Source organism: Schistocerca piceifrons, chromosome 3 (assembly GCF_021461385.2).
Source record: "Schistocerca piceifrons isolate TAMUIC-IGC-003096 chromosome 3, iqSchPice1.1, whole genome shotgun sequence".
Classification (NCBI taxonomy): Eukaryota; Metazoa; Arthropoda; class Insecta; order Orthoptera; family Acrididae; genus Schistocerca; species Schistocerca piceifrons.
In genome coordinates, this window is record NC_060140.1 from 698723841 (window position 1) to 698745072 (window position 21232).

The 21232-nt window shown below is 38.0% G+C and overlaps 1 protein-coding gene across 1 annotated transcript in view; it reads left to right on the plus strand.

Annotated features, from left to right (window-relative positions):
* Positions 1-497: 497 nt before the first annotated feature.
* The window catches only part of LOC124788220 (corepressor interacting with RBPJ 1), a 73311-nt gene continuing 52576 nt past the window's right edge, over positions 498-21232 (plus strand). Inside the window, exons 1-2 of the mRNA XM_047255401.1 lie at positions 498-694; positions 1297-1391. Of these exons, the coding sequence (XP_047111357.1) occupies positions 623-694; positions 1297-1391 (167 nt within the window). The 5' untranslated portion in view covers positions 498-622. The remainder of the gene's footprint in view (positions 695-1296; positions 1392-21232) is intronic.

A 21232-nucleotide genomic window follows, 5' to 3' on the forward strand; every position in this document is an offset into this window, starting at 1 on the left:
TTCGACAAACTCTCCTCACGAAGTGCTAGTCATCCCAAAGTTTGAAGTTAGATGGCGGGTCCAGAGTTCTTACGCAGACCCAATGGAGATTTGTCAAAGTGCTCAATAAAAGCAATGATAGATCCGATATGGAACCCTTTCATACAACCTTCCAATAATGACTATGTGAGGATGAAAATTTTAAATGTAAACTGCAGCACGAGGTTATGAAATATTACAAAATTATTCACAAAAATACAAATATTTATTTTAGTTTGGGAGTACCTATTATCACATTCCATGGAGTTCCGCAGGAGCTAGTGGCTAGTTTAAGAGTCTCTAAAACGTCATCTAATTCCTCGAAAAAGTTGAGCCGGAAAAAATCTTTTCTAAAATGAGATCAAAAATATCTCTCAAAACTTTACCGAATCACAGTGCAATAATCGTGATGAATAGCGATAGTTTGTTAACTCGAATGTATTATATATCGAACTGTGCAATCGCTGTCACCTGTCACAGGCCTTTCAACCTCAGTGTTTTGGAGAATGGAGTAGGACTTGGAGAGTGGTTGTGGAATAGTGTTTACTTTGTGTATTTTTTATTGTTTGTTGTGACTAGTGTTAGTGCCAAACACAAATAAAAGATGGGGAAAGGATTTAATAATTATATGTGTAAAAAGTTTTTCCATCCAGCCTCTCGAGATAACTTAAAGAGAGTAAGCTTTTTATGATACCTCACTAACAATTTCGTTTATCGGAAACTGAGTTATACTACAAATAGTATGTTATTCTTGACAACCTCTTGTGTACCGTAGAAGAATTTATATCATTGTAATGTATAAAATGTGGCGGATATAAATTAGTTACATTTGTATATTTTAAAAAAGATTTAGAGATGCTCAGCATGCAACGATGTGAATATAAATCAACTCGTTCAACATCATAACGATTTATCATGAAGAGGTTCCATGGAACATGAAACCAAATTATCTGCATCATAAAAATTCTTTATTTCGAAATGCAGATACAATGTCACAATTTTGTTTGCATGAAGTTAAAACATTATACCACATTTGACTGCTTTTGTATTCATTCCCATTTTGAGTATATTGCATAACAGAAAATATCAAAAGCTATTTTAAAAGTCATTGCATAGTTGCACCTTGTTACTGTCCTCATTTAATCCAACCAATAATGTCCAGCAAGCATCTGGCTCAATATGTAACCACCCATAACACTGTCATTTCGGTATATTGCTTATAGAATTGACACATGTACCTAAATTATTGCTTCAAAAGATGTAACTTTATAATTACAGGTATGGATGGCTGAACAGAAAGCTGATTCTTATAAGAAAAAGCAAGAAGAACTTAGAGTACAATATGAAAAGGAGCAAGATTTGTACACCAACAAGTAAGAATATGTAATTTACATGTAATAACAGTGTAGCACTCATGCAAGATTGAGCTAACCTGAGCTGTTCTTTGTTTCATACTATTAAGGTTATTTTTTACTCTACCACAAAAATCAATCAACCTGAGACCAATCATCTTGTGGTGCAGTTTTTTCTTGTTACGCCTGTGCTTGCTACGAAAATGGGATGAGAAATTCCGTCATATGCAAGACACCTGTTTTCCTGTTTTGTTTCACCCATACATGTTTCAGCTCTTCTGTGCTGTCTTTAGTGGGTTTAATTTTAATTTTTAACTGTAAAATTGTTGTTAGGCCCACATATTAACATTTTTGTTCTTTATAACATTATGTCAAAGTTCGATTTATAGCTTAATTGGTGAAAAGTGGATGTATGCATTAGTTAATATACCTTACATGATGCTATTGTCCATTTATTTTGGTAGCTATTCTGCTACACAGTATACAACTTGTCATCTGCAAACAGCAAAATGTAATTTATTTTTCCGTTTGTTATGCATTTACGAACGGAACTGAGTCTATATCTTCTAGGCGCTCGATCCGGAACCGCGGGACTGCTACGGTCGCAGGTTCGAATCCTGCCTCAGGCATGGATGTGTGTGATGTCCTTAGGTTAGTTAGGTTTAATTAGTTCTAAGTTCTAGGCGACTGATAACCTCAGCAGTTATGTCGCATAGTGCTCAGAGCCATTTGAACCATTTTTGAGTCTATATCACATTTTTTGTGTGTAACTTATAGTTTTGAGATTGTGGTGCATTCTCCTGTGTTTTTGGTGAAGTAAATAGGCTTACTTTGTGACCTATGGTCGCTTGGCACTGCAGTTTTTTGATTTCTCAAAATATAGGCAGAGTTTTCATTGCCATTGCGTGTTGTTGGGGCTGTGTGGTATTCATTTGTTTCATAGCATGTTTGGCTGAGTGAGGCGTGCGAGTTTGAATTGTATTTGTCAGTTTCAAAGTTTGCTGGGTAGTGGTTGTGTGCTATCAGGTGGCCTGCAAATTTTTACTGTGAGCTATTGCATTTCCGTGCTCTGAGGTGTTCTGTATACCTGGTTCTGAAATTCCTATATGTTTGCCCACATATACAGATTGACAGCAGTTGCAAGTAAGTTGGTATGTACTGGACTGGCTGTATTTGTCAGTGTTGGTGGTATTTCTTCCAAGTCTGCTTTGTATTGTGTTGTTGGTTCTGTACGCAATGTTGAGTCCTTGTTTCTTTAGTTTATTACCCACCTTGTGTGTGACTTTGTTTTTGTAAGTCATTATGTGGCATTTGTTGTTTACTCTCAGCTTATTTGTTGTGTGTGCGTGTGTGCACGCGCGCTGTGGTTATTTGTTGTTTGTTTTTGTATTTTGTGGTTTATTTTGTATTCTCTCCATTCTCCTGTGCAATTTGTTTTATTGTGTTCAGTTCTTGTGTGTAATCATGTTTGTTCATGGGTATTTTGTTCAGTTTGTGAAGTAAATATCTGAAGCTGGCTTCTTTGTGACTTCTGGGGTGATTGGATTCGGTAGAACAGTTTCTGTGAATAAAGATTTTGAGTTTATGTTCTTAACAGTGTGCTTACCAAACAGTGTCGAATGTTGATAATTTTGTGTGCAGGTGAGTTGACAGCCTTGATATATCTTTCAAAAGAAAACATTTTTCATTATAGGTTGTACAATTTTCAGTTTATTTACTATTGGCCAGTTCGGACATCATAGCCATAGCAATCTACAAAATGTATCAAACAGAGATGGAACAAAACATGTAACATGTAAAAAAAACTGACATAAATACACAACAAGTGGCAGAGTTGTCAATTTAATGTTGTATACAGCCTAGTACTTGTATTCATACACCTCTACGCATCATGGTGCAACAGAGGAGATACAGAAATCAGTCCACCAGCCCACATGCAAAACTATTTTAAAACATTAACATTATTTGTATCAAATAGTAACATAATGTTTTTAATACATGTTTGCATGGATCCGGGGAGGGAGGGGACAAACCAGCGTATTGGGGTATTTTCCCTTTGCGGCAATTTCGTGGGGGGGGGGGGGGGGGGGGTCGGCGGCAAATTCATATTCTCGAAGGAAAAAATGTTGTCTCACAAAGCACCTAGCATCCAGTGCACATTGTTCTGTCAATTATTCATATGATTTTGAAACGCATCCCTGTTGGTTTGTGAACATTTTTCAAGACATTCAGAGTTGATTTTTGAATGTGTGATATCTCTGCCAGGGGAATCCACGTCGAATCAAGAAATAAAGAACTTTCCCACCGACAAAAGGGGACTGGGCTATACAAGCTGAGCCGAATAAACCCAAATGGTTGAATACCAATCACTGTTTGTTCATGTGGTTGATTGGGTGTGCAAATGGTAAGTGTTGTCATAATTATTAGCGGAGTCCATAGATTCAGACTATCAAAGTGGAAATAAACAACTAACAGGTAAGAAAGATTACATATTATCTTCCTGGTGTGTCCAAGAAAATGAAATTTTGGCTGAAAGTTTTTTGCCAGATTGCTACACTACTAAGTGCCAGTTTTACTGTCCCCAATTGCAGCCACTTAAATTCTATTCTGAGAATAGTGTGGAAAAATCATAGTACTAACACACAATAATGTCTAACTGGAGAATAAATGCGGGATAACTGAATCGTTGATTCTGTCAGGGTTAGTGAACTTAATCGGAGAATAAGTTTTGACAATGGCAGGAATAGTTACTGAATTAGTGATGACAAGATTGTTTGTTAGAATGAGGAAGGAAAAGAAATGCATTACACAAATTATATGGAAGAACATGATGTTCCCAAATTTATATAAAAAAAATTCCTACCACCACTGCTTTTCGATCTTGTGCTTGAGAAACTGGGATGTATGAGCGAAATGTGAAACTGTTTCCTGACATAAAACTTTTTGCTTGTAATAGACCTAATAGGCATTTGATATTCATACTTCCTTAATTATATTCTTTTGTGTTATTTATTTAAATGTGGTAGATAAAAATTATCATTTGTGCCTAACCAGTCTCTTGGCATGTGTTACAACTGCTCCAGTATTAGAAAGGCTTGTTTCGTTTTATCTAGCAGACAGTGACAGAATAGGAGTAATCAAATAGAGAAACCACCCCACTCTTGGGTCTATTCATATTAACTGCTTTTCCAGTATTAGGTAATGACATTTTGATTTTTCATGTAACAAAACGTTTGATGAACTTTGATGAGGTAGCAGATTCTTTCGCAGAAGGGAAAGCATGCCGTGTAAAGTTGTAGCAAGATTAGAGAGAAAAAACTGCTGGGACCTACAGACTGAAGAAGTGTGTACTGTCTTACTTGTCTCTTGTCTGTACTGGTTTTATGTTGCCTATATTTAATATTATGTCACACAAAAGAGAAAGTTGATAGCTAAAAGGCAATAAAGAGTGCAAATTTTCTGAAGCGTTCTTATTCTCCTGGTCACAAGTTATGAGTTTTTCTAAGTGGGTAGGGTGTCAAACTGGCTGACTGGGGGTAGGAGAGGAACCACAAGATATTTTTATTTCCACTGTCCTGATGGCTTCAATTACAAAATATATACATTTGAATTCCACATAGCAAAATACAGTGACATGCCATAGAAGACTCCTGTGGGAAGAGGCATGGAACAGCACTTTGGCACACTTGCAAGAAAATATCGTATATTACATTTCCTCGAACATACATGTTTCATACATCAAACTCTTCAGAAAAATGTGCACTACAAAATCAACACATTTTGAAAAATCCTTTTTTTTTCCAAAATATCGTAGCTTTGGGGTTGTATACCTGTGGGAGAACTTCAATGAATATTTAACATGCAGTCACTGAGAGCCCACATCATTCCATATATGATCATAATTTTTTTTCTCGTCATGTCTACATGTAGACTGAAGTCCAAACCAGCTGTTCTGGTGTATTAAAATATATTGCCAAATATTATGGTCCAGAGGTCCAGACTAGTGATCAAAACATCGTCAGTCCTCGGTTTGAGCTGCACCACAACTTAAATTTTAAATAAAAACCATCAGCAATGGCGGACAAAGACTTCCGGCATAAGACGTCACCCCCATTCAGCCAATGTCCTTGTCAAAGGGGGTGGAAGAGCAGACAAGAGCTCAGGGCACACTCTTGCCTGTGGGATGGGAAACTGCCCTGAAAGGCAGGAAGTCAGCAATGATCAACAGCATGAGGATACAGAAGGCAATGGAAACCACTGTATTATAGACACGTAATGTGTACTCATACCATGTGGTGGCCTATAATTGAAGAAGTGTCATGATGCTCTCTCCGCCGGCAAAAGATTCTGGAATAGTCCCCCATTCGGATCTCTGGGAGGATACTGCCATGGGGAAGGTGACAATGAGAGAAAGAGTGAAGCTTCTGTTGGTTGACTTATAAAAAATAAAACTATTTTGAAGATGTACAGAGAATATAATGTCAGATATTTGTGCTGCACAAACATTTCACGGCATGAATCTCTATGTCCCATCCCGTGTATACGTCTTATTGCTCTTTTCTGTAGTAGTAGTAGTATTCTTTTTAAATGCACATCAGCTGCACAGCCCCCATAGCTCAATTCCGTAATTGAGAAAGGGGTAAAGTGTTCCATAATATACTAATTTCAGTGCTTGGATAGGAACTATCTTTGCGAGCTGGCTGAGGAGATATATGGCACTACTGACTTTTCCGCATACAAAATTAATGTGGTATGTTGTTGTTGTGGTCTTCAGTCCTGAGACTGGTTTGATGCAGCTCTCCAGGCTACTCTATCCTGTGCAAGCTTCTTCATCTCCCAGTACCTACTGCAACCTACATCCTTCTGAATCTGTTTAGTGTATTCATCTCTTGGTCTCCCTCTACGATTTTTACCCTCCACGCTGCCCTCCAATGCTAAATTGGTGATCTCTCTCAATGTCTCAGAACATGTCCTACCAACCGATCCCTTCTTCTAGTCAAGTTGTGCCACAAGCTCTTCTTCTCCCCAATTCTATTCAATACCTCCTCATTAGTTATGTGATCAACCCATCTAATCTTCAGCATTCTTCTGTAGCACCACATTTCGAAAGCTTCTATTCTCTTCTTGTCTAAGCTATTTATTGTCCACGTTTCACTTCCATACATGGCTACACTCCATACAAATACTTTCAGAAACGACTTCCTGATACTTTAATCAATATTCAATGTTAACAAATTTCTCTTCTGAAGAAACACAAATGTCCACCGCAAATTTTCATCAACATACACACCCAGGAATTTACAGTTACCATTTTCTGTTGCGGAGATATTACACACACTATTCATATTGTTGCGGTGAGAACTGCCTGTTTTAAATGTCAGTACTTGAGATTTTGTGACATTCACCGTGAGTCCCTGATCATTGAAGTATTTTGTTACTTCTATTACACCACTAGCAGCAAGAGATTCTAGCTCATTAGATTCACTCCCATAGAATAAGATTGACGTGTCATCTGCATAGCTTACAACATGGGAGTTAATGGGTTGTGCAATGTCGTTAATATATATAAGGAAGAGAAAGGGTCCAAGGATTGAGCCCTGTGGTACCCCTTTTAATACAGGTTCGCTGGTGGACTGGGAGTTCATGATTTTATTATCTAGTTTGTATGACAATGTAGTACTTTGCTTGCTATTCAACAGGTACGTAGTTAGAAGATTCATGGCTTGATCTCCAATACTGTAAGATTTTAGCTTTTTAAGAAGTACCCTATGGTTTACCGTATCAAATGCTCTTGTCAGGTCCAAAAATATACTTGCAGTCTGCATCTTCTGTTCCAACAGACAGTAAACTTCATGGATCATTTGTGTAACTGCTGTGGTTGTACTTAGCTCTTTTCTGAAGCCATGCTGTGATGCTACAAGCAGTTTATATTTTGTGAAAAAGACACTTAGCTGAGAAAGGATAATGCTTTTGAATATCGTACTAAAAGTGGGAATTAATGATATTGGTCTATAGTTGGAGACATCTTCCTTACTTCCCTTTTTATACACTGGTTTCACTACACTCATTTTTAGAACCGTTGGATACATGTTTTCTCTAATACTGCAATTAATCAGGTGAGCAAGAGGTTTGGATTTGTTTTAAGCACACTTTAGTAATAGCACTGGATACACAATCCCATCCAGACAAAAAATTTTTCTTTAGCATGTATATTGCCCTGTGAACCTCCTGCTCATTCACTTCCACAAATTCAAATTCAGTACACTGGGTGAGATGGCATCGGGTCTCTACCTGTGAATCTATAATATGGGTTGATTGTTCACCAGAAATTTAATAGTTATTAAAAATATTATGTATATTATCTGGGTTTTTTATAATGTTACCATCACGTCTTATGCTGAGTGGTCCCATGTTCATCTTGTTGGGACCTTTTTGGTATTTGTAAATCAGCTTCCAAGATGCTTTTGCTTATGTTGTCAGACTGTTCTATTGTTTTGCTGGTAATCTGCTACCTTAGGTTAACAATTTCAGTTTTAAAGGTTTTCTTGGTCCTATTGTATTTTTCCTTGAAAACCTGCATAGTAGTAGCTTTATAAAGCTGGTTTAGATCACGTACTTGCTGCCTGAGCCTAATCAGATTTGTTGGGAGTTTGTCTAGGATTACTTCCATTTTGACAGTGTTTAACTACCTTCTGGATTTCTATGAGTGGACAACTATATTAATAATGTTGCAGTAGGATTGAGTAGAATTCATTCCATTTCTTATCCGACCCTTTTACCTGGTACACAGACTCCCATTTCTCATTCATTAGTTTGTCTTTAAGAACATTAATATTTGAGGAATTCAGCATTCATTTCTGTAGCACAATTTTTGGTATTTTAGGCACAACTGAATTTTTGTATTCTATCGCCTGGCAGAAGTGGTCAGAATAAGGAAAATCTAGGTTACTGTAATTTACCTTATCTATAACATCTTTGTTGATTATAGCATAATCTATTCTAGTGGAACATGTGTCTGTAAAGTTTACTATACTATTTGAGTTTGCATCTATATTAAAGTCACCTAATATAATAAGGTCATTAGAACCGGCCTGACCAACAACACTACTGAGTTTATTCATTAACAGCATTACATCAGCTTTTGGTGGCCCACATACTCCAATCGCTTTATGCTTTGGTAACTTAAGATCATTACTGTGGACTACAATACCTGTCATTTCAGTTGATCCTTCTTTGGTGTGGTGTTCCAGAAAGGATTTTTTTTTAGCTTCTATATCCTTATTAACATAAACTGCCACACCACGACCTTTATGGTTTTGCCTACAATAACTATTTGCTAGTATGTAACTTTCTAATCTATAATATAGTTCATGTGGCGAGTGTTCCTCTATGAATATTTGTAGAATGTCTAGTTTGTTTCAGAGATATTGCACGTTTAAGTGCATTAACTTTAAGGGTGTTATCCCTTCTTGTTTATTTACCATCTTGCACGAATCAAAGTTGTTTGAGTTACACTTTTTACGGCATTTTGCATACAATGGTTTTTTAGAACTGACCTGCAATGACTGATCACTTATTTCACAGCCTGGCTTTTCTTGTGTGAATGGGACTCAGTCATATCCAAAATACATCCCTGAAAACTTTTATTATGATCCTTTATTGTAAAAAAGTCTCGTGGTTGTAGTCCAGAGCAGTTGGCACTTTCTTCACACTGTCTTTCTCACACAGTTTGCTTATGTGGGAAACTAGCTTGGCCTTCCCTTTCCTGTTTAAGTGGAATCCGCGTTCATCACAACTCATCTTACTTAATTAAGTCTATCAAATGTACATGGCTAAATTTATCACACCAGTTCTTTAGCTTGGAATTGTAGTGTCGAATCTCTTTGTTTACACATGACCACAGCTGTAAATCGTGTCGCACTGGCACGTTTGTGATGACAATGTTTATTTGAAATAGTTTTGGTAATATGTTACAGAAGCATCGCAGGGCTGTCTTGCTTTTGTTTTTGTATACGTCGTTGCCGCCGCCAGTAATCACAACATGAGTGGTTTTGTTCAGTTGACTTGTTTCTGTTGTAATATTCTCCACCACTGCATTTAACATTGCACCAGGCTTGATTTTCGCAAAAACTGAATGCTTTGAAGACATACTTTCGCGAAAACGTTTGGATAGATCTTTTCCATGACTGTCGGTATACAGAAGGAACCCTTTGGTGCTTCGTAAGGTTGGCAAGTTCTTTTTTGGTTCTTTAGTGGGAGTTTTGTGATTCCTTTCTGGTTCGATCATGTCTGTTGTGCTACCACGATCTGCTAATAGTGCTGAGAATTTGTTTGATAATGGTATCACTGGGACTGTACTTACTTGTAGTTCTTGCTTGTTTGTTTTTTCGGCACACGCCACATTTTCTGCTCAGAATGACTATTAACAACAACATTGTCTTGAGTTAGGCGATAATTCTGATCCACTGCTTTGTATTTAGTTTCCAGCTCTTGATATTTCCTCAGAAGTTCTTGATATTTTGTATTGATTGACATAAAATCATCTGTTAACACGCCTATTATTTTTTCTTTTGTCTTTAGCATGTTCGTTATTTCGTTTTCCGCAGCACTTACGAAGCACTGTTGGCATGTCCAGTCATGTTAGTCTTTTATATATTTCAAATTGACTTTGACACATTTATCGTGGTACCAGCACTTGCAGTCGGCACACATGATACCTCTTTTGACCTTCTTCACGCAAATTTTACAAACCTCACAATCACTTTTTAAAGAAACTGAGACATCACTACACAAAAAAATGTTCACTCGACGCCATCTTGCCAACATTCTACAAGTCATGACATGGCATGTCAGTTGTGTGTGTCTCACAATATACCATCTGTACCATCTGACTTTTGGAAAAATATCATCCACACAATTCCAAAGATTATAAGAGGCGACGTGTGAGAATTATCACAGTCATTTTAACAGCTCGTGCTCCAAGTTGCTGACAAGAATAATATACAGATGAATGGAAAAGAAAATTGAGAATGTATTAGATGACGATCAGTTTGGCTTTAGGAAAGATAAAGGCACCAGAGAGGCAATTCTGACATTGAGGGTTGTAATGGAAGCAGACTAAAGAAGAATCAAGACATGTTCATAGGATTTGTCAACTTGGAAAAAATCATTTGACAATCACAAATGGTGTAAGATGTTTGAAATTCTGAGAAAAGTAGGGGTAAGCCACTGTGGAATAAGGGTAATATAAAATATGATCCAGAGCCAAGAGGGAACAATAACAGTGGAAAACCAAGGGCGTGTGCTCAGATTAAAAATGGTGTGAAACAGGGGTGTAGTCTTTAAACTCTAGTGTTTAGTCTGTACATTGAAGAAGCAATGACAAAAATAAAAGAAAGGTTCAAGAGTGGAATGAAAATGCAAGGTGAAAGGGCATCAGTGATAAGATTCACTGATAACATCACTATCCTCAGTGTAAATGAAGATGAATTACAGGATTTGCTGACCAAAATGAACAGTGTAATGAATACAGAATGTGGGTTGAGAGTAAATCGAAGAAAGACAAAGGTAATGAGAAGTAACAGAAATGAGAATAGCGAGAAACTTAACATCAGGATTGATGGCCATGAAGTGGATGAAGTTACAGAATTGTGCCAGCTAAGCAGGAAAATAACTTACGATTATCAGAGCAAGGAGGACATAAAAACAGAGTAGCGAGGCAAAAAATAGCATTCCTGGCCAAGAGAATTCTACTAGTGTCAAACATAGGGCTTAATTTGAGGAAGTAGTTTCTGAGAATGTGTGTTTGGAGCACAACATTGTATGGTAGTGAAAGATGGACTGTGGAAAAACAGGAAAAGAAGAGAATTGAAGCATTTGAGATGTGGTGCAATAGAAGAATGTTGAAAATTGGGTATACTGATAACATAAGGAATGAGGAGGTTCTCCAGAATATTGACGGGGAAAGGAATACATGGAAAACACTGACAAGAAGAAGGGACAGATAGTAGGACATCTGTTACGACATCACGGAATAACTTCCAGGGTACTAGAGGGAGCTGTAGAGAGTAAAAATGTGGACGTAAACTGAGGCTGGAATACATCCAGCAAATAATTTAGGACATATGTTGCAGGTGATACTGTGATGAAGAGTTATCAGAGGAGATGAATTCATTGGAGGCAGAAAACTGATGACTCAAAACAATTAACAAAGGTGCTACAAGTTGGTTATAGAGGAATGTTCGATACAAGTTGTTGGTTTTGAGCAGTGACTTAGGAGAAATGCTGTAAACAATGTGGCAACTGTAATTTGACATTATTGCAGATTTTTATTTTCAATTAGGCTAAGCTACAGTTAATTCTGTCACCACAACCCTGTTTTCTCAGTATCACGTTCATTGGTTTCATCACTCACAACCAAACAGTTACCTTCCAGCCTAACCTATACCTTGGGCAAGGCTACAGATCAGTCTGTCATCACACCCAGTCTTTTTTATTTTTATTTATTTAAAACAGTGACTGTATGCATGAAAAGGTGACATGACAGCAGCCATTAACATTACATCGCTGGCCAAAGGCGATGACTCATATTAGACATTCCTCTTGACCTCTACAAGTTTATATTGATAATGTATATCTGTGCGTTATGCATAGATCTCCCTTCATGGCACAAGGAAGAGGGATAATTACATGCTTCATTCCTGAAATATAATATAATGGCATTAGTTACAATTTTATAACTAACTAAACCAAATACAGAGATGTCACCTGTGTATTACATACAGTGAGGAGTATAAAATCCACATATAAAGTCCCACTTATGTCGTCATTGTTGTAGAGTTAAATGAGTAGCATATCGATGGTAAGCAATGAAAACCTTGTAACTCCATTTTGTTAAATTTTTCAGGTGAAGCAAAGCCAGCTTATTAAAAAAATATTAAGTGCTACATGTATAACTATATAGTAGAAGCCTAGTTATAGAAAAATTAGAGAAATCTATGCACTCTCAAATCCCCCTTTCGTGGTGGAGTTACTGGTTGCTGAAATTGTGCGAATTTTCAGACAGACAAATTGTGTTACAAGGTTTTCATTGCCTACCATCGATATGTATCTGCAAACACCATTAAGCAAACCTCACTCCTTTCCCATATCCTCAATTTCCTCTCCTTAGCTGGACTATTGCAGTTGTGTGTGTTGTAACACTGTTTTTAAATAGATAAAAAAATCTACTCAGCAAGCGGCAGCAGGACAGCACACGTATAAAAATAGGTTTTAGGTTTGCAAGCTTTTGAATCCAGTGGCTCCTTCCTCTGGCAGAAGGGTTGAAGGGGAAGGAGGAGGGGTGAAGGAAAAGGACTAGAGACATTTCGGAAAAGGGGTGGAGTTCGGAAAAGTCACCCAGAGCCCCGGGTCAGGGGAGACTTACTGGGCGGTTTCTGTCTTCTCTGTCCTAGGGTTCTGGTTGATATTTCTGAACTCTGTCCCTGTTCCTAAACCTCACCAGTCCTTTTCCTTCACTCCTCTTCCTTCCCCTTCAACCCTTCTGCCAGAGGAAGGAGCCACTGGATCCGAAAGTTTGCATATGTAAAACCTTTTTTATATTTGTGTTTTCTTGCCACCACCTGGGGAGTACGTATTTTATCCATCCAATTACATTGTGTAGTCAAAAATTGATTATTTTCATTGTTATAATGTTGTTTTTATTTATATATTGTTAATGTAATTGTACAACACTGATAATGCTACTGAAATTTTGTATGTGGTTTTATGCTACTCATTGTATGTAATATACAGCTGACATTCTTGTTATTAGGTTTATTTGGCTATGGCTTTGTGACTAATATTACATGTACTGTAATTCTGGAATGCAGCTGTAATAATGTTTAATTGTTTCTTATTTCTTTAATTACATCTTCTTAGATGAATTGGTGAGATTTCATGTTTTGTAATACCAATGTTCACTTAATGCTGATTTTAGATACAAATGAAAATGCTGATGTACACTTACAGTGTCAGTGGCTCTTGGTTGTGGTAGTTTGTTCGTGTGGGTTGTAGGCAAACGGGTCATACTATCTGGTAGCCAATGAGAATTGCTGAATCTTCTTTTGTAAGAAGATATGAATTGATTACATTTGTTCTTGATATGCAGAGTGCTAGAATAACTTTTACTGGTATGATTATTATGAACTGGTGTAGTGCCCACTGCTTCACTTGTGTAGACTGCATTGTCTAGCTAAAGCTGTAGAAGCATGGTGTTTTCCAAATATACTTCCTCCAACAAAGTGATTCTGGTAGCTGGAGTTGAAAGTTTTTGTTAATCCTGCCTTTTTAAATTCTTGTGGTGATGTTACCATAGAAATTTGCATTCCCTTATACACGTATTTCTTTATTTCTAATTGAGATAATGAAATATTTTCATGAAAACTTTCATCCCCATTGCACCCAACCTTGGGGGTTAAATTTCCAATTTTTGTTGTTTCTATGAGAAACCAAATATAAATTTTCATAGATTTAGTTTTGAAAATGCCTTCACAATAAGATACTTTCATAAAATGCCTAGGGGTTGAATTTCCAAAACACTAAATCATATTTTTTTGTCATTTTTTAACAAGAAACCAAATACCAGTTTTCGTAGTTCTAGCTTCAAAATTGCCCTAATAACAGCTATATCCCTTATTAAATGGTGCCTGTGGCATAAGATCAACACCCTCTCCAAATTTAAAGTTCCTGTTTTTAGCAGTTTGGGCTAGGCAATGATGAGTCGAACAGTCAGCACATTTCCTGTTATATATAATATTTTATAGTTGGTTATGGAGTTTCGCACTAGATGAGCTGACAGACTGACCTGTAGTGTAGTTCGAGGCCTAGATGAAGTTCATAGTGGCAGTTTGGTCATTTATGGGCAAAACTAACACAGTGAATGGAAGAAAATTGTAAAACTGGCGAATGGAAGAAAATGGCAAAACTGACTGTTGCAGTTATCTTTTCCCTGTAATGTCATGAAAATGACGGGTAACCATATTTCAAGGTTATATAACACTAATATACCCAGCAATGCTTCACCATTGCTTAATAATTATGGGAATTGGATATACACTGAAAACTTGCCCCTCCCCACCATCCCTCCCACTTGCCGGTTTCCTCCTCCCCCTATCTTCGACCATCTTTCTTCTTCTTCCCTCCTCTCTCTGCTCATCACCTCCTACTCCATCTCTCTGTCCATCCCCCCCCCCCCCCCCAAGCAGTCTGTCTATTCTCTCTCCACCCCCCCCCCCCCCCCAGCAGTCTCTCTCTCTCTCTCTCTCTCTCTCTCTCTCTGTCTGTCTGTCTGTCTGTGTGTGTGTGTGTGTGTGTGTGTGTGTGTGTGTGTTAAAAACATGTAGCCTGTGTCTGACCAAATGCTCATTACAGTATCATGTAAAAATTTGAACTTGATTGGCCACGAGCTTTCACAGACATGTATATTTATATATTATATAGATTAAAAAAATATTTAATCTGTGTCTATTCAGATGTTCCTTAGATATCGTGTACAAATTTTAAACAAATCAGTCAAGTTCTTTTTGAGATTTGTGGTAAAACATTTTTCTTTTATATATAACTTATATTTTTATATATTATATGTATTATATGTATAATATATGTCCATCCAAATATTCAGTAGAGTAGTGTGTTAAATTTGTAGGTAAATCAGTCGAGTAGTTTTCGATATTTTTGGTAGCAACCGTAAACAATGACTGGTGTTTATACAGTGGTATGGATGATGACGACGACATCACCACTCATTACACGTGTGAACAGACACAAATAATATGAAATGTGATTGCAGAAATAATACGAAACTAAGGGCTTCATTGGCTGGGATGAACTAAATACACGACAAGCGCCTAATATTGAAGACATACTGGAACAAACACTAACACAAAAATCAGTCAAATGAAACCCTCAGGAAACAACAAAACAACAATAACAAATCTGATCAAAAACTGGTATCAGAAATTTCATTTATTCAGTACAGCTCAAAGTAAGTCCATAAACCCAAACATAGCTCCAAAACATAGGACCGAGAATTACACGTGGCCTGTATAGCTCAAATGGAGTGTGTAATGCCATGACTTTCAGACATAGCTCCAATAGCCAGTACAGGAAATTTGTATTGACCTATATAGCAGAAACAAAATCCACACTAGCACAAAACCACATACAACTTGACAAATTCAGTATTTAATAGTTCACTTGACCTATATGGCTAAAACTAAATCCACAGTGCTACAAGAACAAAACTCTTCCATATAATTAATGTTGAAAACCTAACCTGACCACTGTAGGTAAAACAAATTCCGTGATACCTACTTCTCACAATCCAAAATAATTACCAACAACTAACAACACAGCCCAAAAATTCATTAAAAATTGCATTGAAACCAATGTTGATATACAATACAAGAAACATTCAGTTATGCACGTAAACACACATACCATGCAATAAAAAATAAATAAAACCATGAAAACATATTTACCAACCAAAGACAATGATGTAGAAATCTAGCAATCTAATGATAGCAAAAATACTATGCCATCAATGCAATCTCTCAAATGATCAGCCTAGACCTCTGCAATCAGGATTCCCTCTGGATAGAATGCCATGCATTGTCCTGCTAACATTGCAACAAATATTGGTTCCTAGTCCGAAATGCAGAAACGATGATCAGTCTCAAACCATCTGCACAAATGAATGCATATGGCAGTTAAATCAAATTTTTTAATTGTGTTCAATGTGCCCTCCATCGCAGCATGCAGGGACCACTTTGTTATCATATCCACAACTAACAAAAACTGAAACATAAAATTAAATCTCCTTCTATAAACAACACGCCACACTAATGAACCCAAACCCAAAAACAAATATATTTCCCTGATGAAATTTTCACTCTGCAGCGGAGTCTGTGCTGATATGAAACTTCCTGGCAGATTAAAACTGTGCACTGGACCAAGACTCAAACTTGGGATCTTTTCCTTCTGCGGGCAAGTGCTCTACCGACTGAGCTACCCAAGCATGACTCACGACCTGTCCTCACAGCTTCACGTCTGCCAGTACCTTGTCTCCTACCATGGGAAGGGAAGGTAGGAGACGAGGTACTGATGGAAGTGAAGCAGTGAGAACGGGTCATGAGTCTAACCTAACCTAACCTAACCTATTTGGGTAGCTCAGTTGCTAGAGTACTTGTCCGTGAAAGGCAAAGTTCCTGAGTTCTGATGTCGGTCTGGCACATAGTTTTAATCTGCCAGGAAGTTTCATATCAGTGCACATTCTGCTGCACAGTAAAAATTTCATTCTGGAAACATCCCCCAGGCTGCGACTAAGCCATGTCTCCGCAATATCCTTTCTTCCAGAAGTGCTAGTCTTGCAAGGTTTGCAGGAGAGCTTCTGTGAAGTTGGGAAGGTAGGAGGCGAGGTACTGGTAGAAGTGAAGCTGTGAGGCCAGGTTGTGAGTCGTGCTTGGGCAGCCCAGTTGATGAGCGCTTGCCAGCGAAAGGCAAATGTCTCGAATTCGAGTCTCCCTCTGGCACACAGTTTTAATCTGCCAGGAAGTTTCAAATATGTTTCCATAATTGTCTACATCAAAAGCATATATCCCATCACAATCCCTTTCAGTATTATTCATACAGATAGCACTCATGAAGTCCATTATATCACTAACAGCATTCACAAACAATATAGGAACAAACATCAAACTTCCCACACCAGGGCATACCACCACAAACTCACCACATGCACTCTGCAGACATGATCCAATTCATATATGCCACACCACCATGATGTATTATAACATGGCACAGTTATGTCACTGGTCAAAGCAGACATATGATACCGAATACTTCAATTGGGGTAAGAAAACCTGACATGCTGACAGATTGGCCTTAAGCACAGACTGAGGCCCAGGTTAGGTTGGAATGTGACAGTTTGCTGTGTCTCGGTGAAGCTAACAAATCTCAAAATGAAAATTTGATTGCAGCAGTAGGTTGATGTGTAGATTTAGTCCAACATATTGGCTCATCATTGCAATAACTTACTTATATGCCATATTCCTGATTTGTGATGATGTGATTAAATTCTATCTTGATAAAACAAAACAACAGCCAACTTTATTTATGAAACATAGAATAGTAGCAAACAAGCATTCTGATTCATTTTATTCAGTTCCCACCATTCATCAGGCAAAGTGTTACCAACATTGACATGCAGTGTAACAGCCACCGACCCTGTAAGTGCACTTTTACTTGTCCAATTCATGTAATTGTTCAAGAATTAATGATGCAAATGAGGTTTTTGTGTGGCACCTCATACTCACTTTATGGAATACACAGTTGACATTCTTGTTATTAGGTTTATTTAACTATACATTTGTAATCAATGTTACATGTATTATATTTCAGAAATGAGGCATGTAATTATCCCAATTTCTGCCGCAATGAAATATAAACCCCTAGTGTCTTTGGTAATATCTTTGCTATACATTAGAACAGCTGTTTTGGAGTTTGGTCTGCATGTGGACATACTGAGAGAATAAGTTGATGTATGGAAGCATGTGGATTTTCAGTGGTTGGATGTTAAATACATACTTAGTATTCTACATGGCCATCCAACATGTAGTGTAAACATTGTTCCCATTTGATACATATCATGTTAATTTTTTAAGTGTTTTCATATGTGGGGGTGGGTGTTGCATAGAAGTATATCTATTTAAGTACTAGACTGCATCCAATATTAACACTTTCGAGACAGAGCCAGGATCTCACTTGGCCACCGAGTATGAAATCGTATGTTGACAACTCTGCCGTTTGGTGTGTTTTTATGTAGATTTGTCTGTACAAATTATGTGTTTTATTTTAACTGTGTTTGCTATGTTTTGTTGGTTGGTTGGTAATGATTATGAAGTCGAAATTCACCAATAGCAAACAAACTGGAAATTGTACATACAGCTCATAATTTACATGTTTTCTTTTGAAAACTGTTGAATGTTGTTTTAGTCATGACTCTTGGATCACACACTGTTCTTAGTGATTAATATGTGATATGCCTCACACAAAGCTATACATACTTCGTCAATATAATAATAAAGGCAACACCAGAAAACACACACACACACACACACACACACACACACACTGTACAGTACCTTTTTGTTTGATTCCTGAAATAAGTGCTCTTAAATATTTATCACCATCATGAAATGCTTTTGTTTTGTTATTTGTTTTTATACATTATATTTGTCTCAGAATAATTGATGGACAACTAATATAAAATTCTTGGGTTTCCAGCTGGATGAGTTTGTTGAAAAGCACAAGTTTTTGTTGGCTGTCACTCCCGTTATATTGTGGCAAAGTGCCAAAACAGCACCTTATATAGATAATACCTCATACCAGTGTCACAAGGCGGATGAAGATCGAAGGAGAGCCCTCATGTGAGTCCCAGCGTAATAGGTCAGCTTCATCTAATGTGTCTAGGTGTCTCTTAGCTGGAAGGATTTGTTGTATATTGTGGCCCGTAACTTGTCCCAACCAGAGCTCTCTTGGTACCTGCTTTCTCTGTTAATGAGGCCATTATTAGTCGTGACTTTGATGTCTCAGGCTTGCTTACAATGTAGTTCTGAAATCCACTGGCATGCTCAAAATTCAAACATATAGCTTTCATCTAAGCTGTTTTCAGCAAATGTCAGTTTATCTTTCTGCCTGGGGCAAATGTATCTGGCACAGTCAAAGACGTGCTGCAGAATCAGTAAACAGCGTTATGTCTGCCATGCATTCTACAGCCTAAATTCACAGACTATATTGTAGGCACCAAGTGTGTGATGTCTCACTGGACTCTTGTTTGAATCAGCTAGATTGCTAATTTTCCACAGAAGAATGTTTTAATATTGTTTCTGCAGTATCAGTGTAACCTACTTTGTTGACGGTCAGTGTGGCAGAAATCCCACAAGCTTTTTCTGTTCCTGTGTTATTGAAGACCTACATGTTGTCTGCATTGTCTTCTTAATTTGTGTACCACTGTAACCATTTTGTCAGAAGATCTCTTTAGATGTTGTAGTTTGCTAGACAGACTTTCCAGGTCATTTATGGCCCAAGCTGTGTGGACAAGAATTCTAAAAACAGTGTCATATTGGGCTGGCTGGTAGGAGCTAGATGCATGAAAATACAGGTGTTTGTGCTTCATTTCCTGTGTTGAGTCAGCTAATAAGACATCTTGATTCATCCATACCAAAATGTCCAGAATTGGGAGAGAGCCATCATTCTCTACTTCCATAGTGAATTTATTTTCTCACGATTGGCACTGATGTGTCCGAAATATTCATCCAGGGTGTCCATATCATGTGGTTACATAACTAGGACATCTATGTACATGTACAAATGCTTGAGTCTCAGGTATGCCTTCTCAAATTTTAATTTTCTCAAAACACTGCATGTGTAGTTTGCCTTATATCTTCTTCTATGGCAGACTGTTATTTCCACCACCCACTTCATACTCATAGAAATGCCCACTATGCTAAAAGTAAGTCATGGCATGAGAGTATTGCAAAGTACTGCTACTTGTGGTTTGATAGTTCTTCGCATGGGAGACAAAATGCACTAATTAAGGCTTCAATAATTTAATGTGAGCTGAATGTGATGATTGTTAAATATTGGGGTGTAACAAAGGAAACCATCAAAACGGTGACTAACGATGTTCTCTCACACAGCAGAGGCTACCATGTGAGCTCTTCATTGGACCATTTCTGACCACAGTATGCTATGAGTGTCCACAAGTCTAGAGATATCTAGGTGCCATGTGAAGTGGAGTGTTATTGACCACACTGGGACTCAAACAGGGACCCATCTCCCACCCCACCTCGTGTCTCCATGGACACTCACTCTGGTACCGCGCATTGCAGAATTTGAATCCACGCCAGACGGCATGGAGCTCGAAGACCCCTAGAGGTCTCTGCATCATTGCGCTGTAAGCCGTGGCAGTGTGCGCCTCATGGCCCACAGTTAGTGTGAAGGCACCACAGTGGAACACGTGGTCCTAGCGGCCAATAGCAGCACTCCCAATCACGTATTTAAGCGCCTGCCTCTTGCTCAGCCAGTCAGTCTAATCTTGCGTGCGTCTCTGGACTTATCGCCTTGCGTTAGACAGCTTCTTTACTTTCTTGTTTTGTGTACGAGACGAGTGGACATGGTTTTCTTGTGATTCTGTTGTTTCGGTCTTGTTGTTGTTGTTAATTAGGTCCTTCATTGGTCATGTCCGTCCTCTCTCGTTTGTGTCATTGTTCGCAGGCCGCTCCATGGGTCCCGCCGAGCTTTCTGTTCCGTCAACCCTGCGACCATTTCGGTCGCAGTTACAACACTCACTGTTGCTCAGTTTTTTTTAGCCACTCTCTAATCTGAGACTCTGTTCCATATGCTTGGACCTTTGCTAAGAGTCTGCAGTATGACAACTATGTCAAATGTTTTCCAGAAATCAAGGAATATGGAATCTGCCTGTTGCCCTTCATTCATGGTCCACAGGATATCGTGCAAGAAAAGAGCAAGCTGAGTTGTGTACATGAGCGATGCTGTCTAAGTTCATGTTGATTTGTGGGTAGAAGCCTTTCTCTCTCAACCAAATTTATTGTATTCATACTTAGAATATGCTCAGTAATTCTGCATCAAATAGACATTAAGGATATTGATCTGTAGTTTTCCTAATTACTCTTCGTATATACTGGCGTTTTTCTTCCTAGTCTTTTGGGACTGGACGAGAGATTTGCAATAAATACCAGTCAACAAGGCCAATACTGAAGAGTTCTCTCTGTTAAACCAAATTGGTGTTCCATCTGGACGTG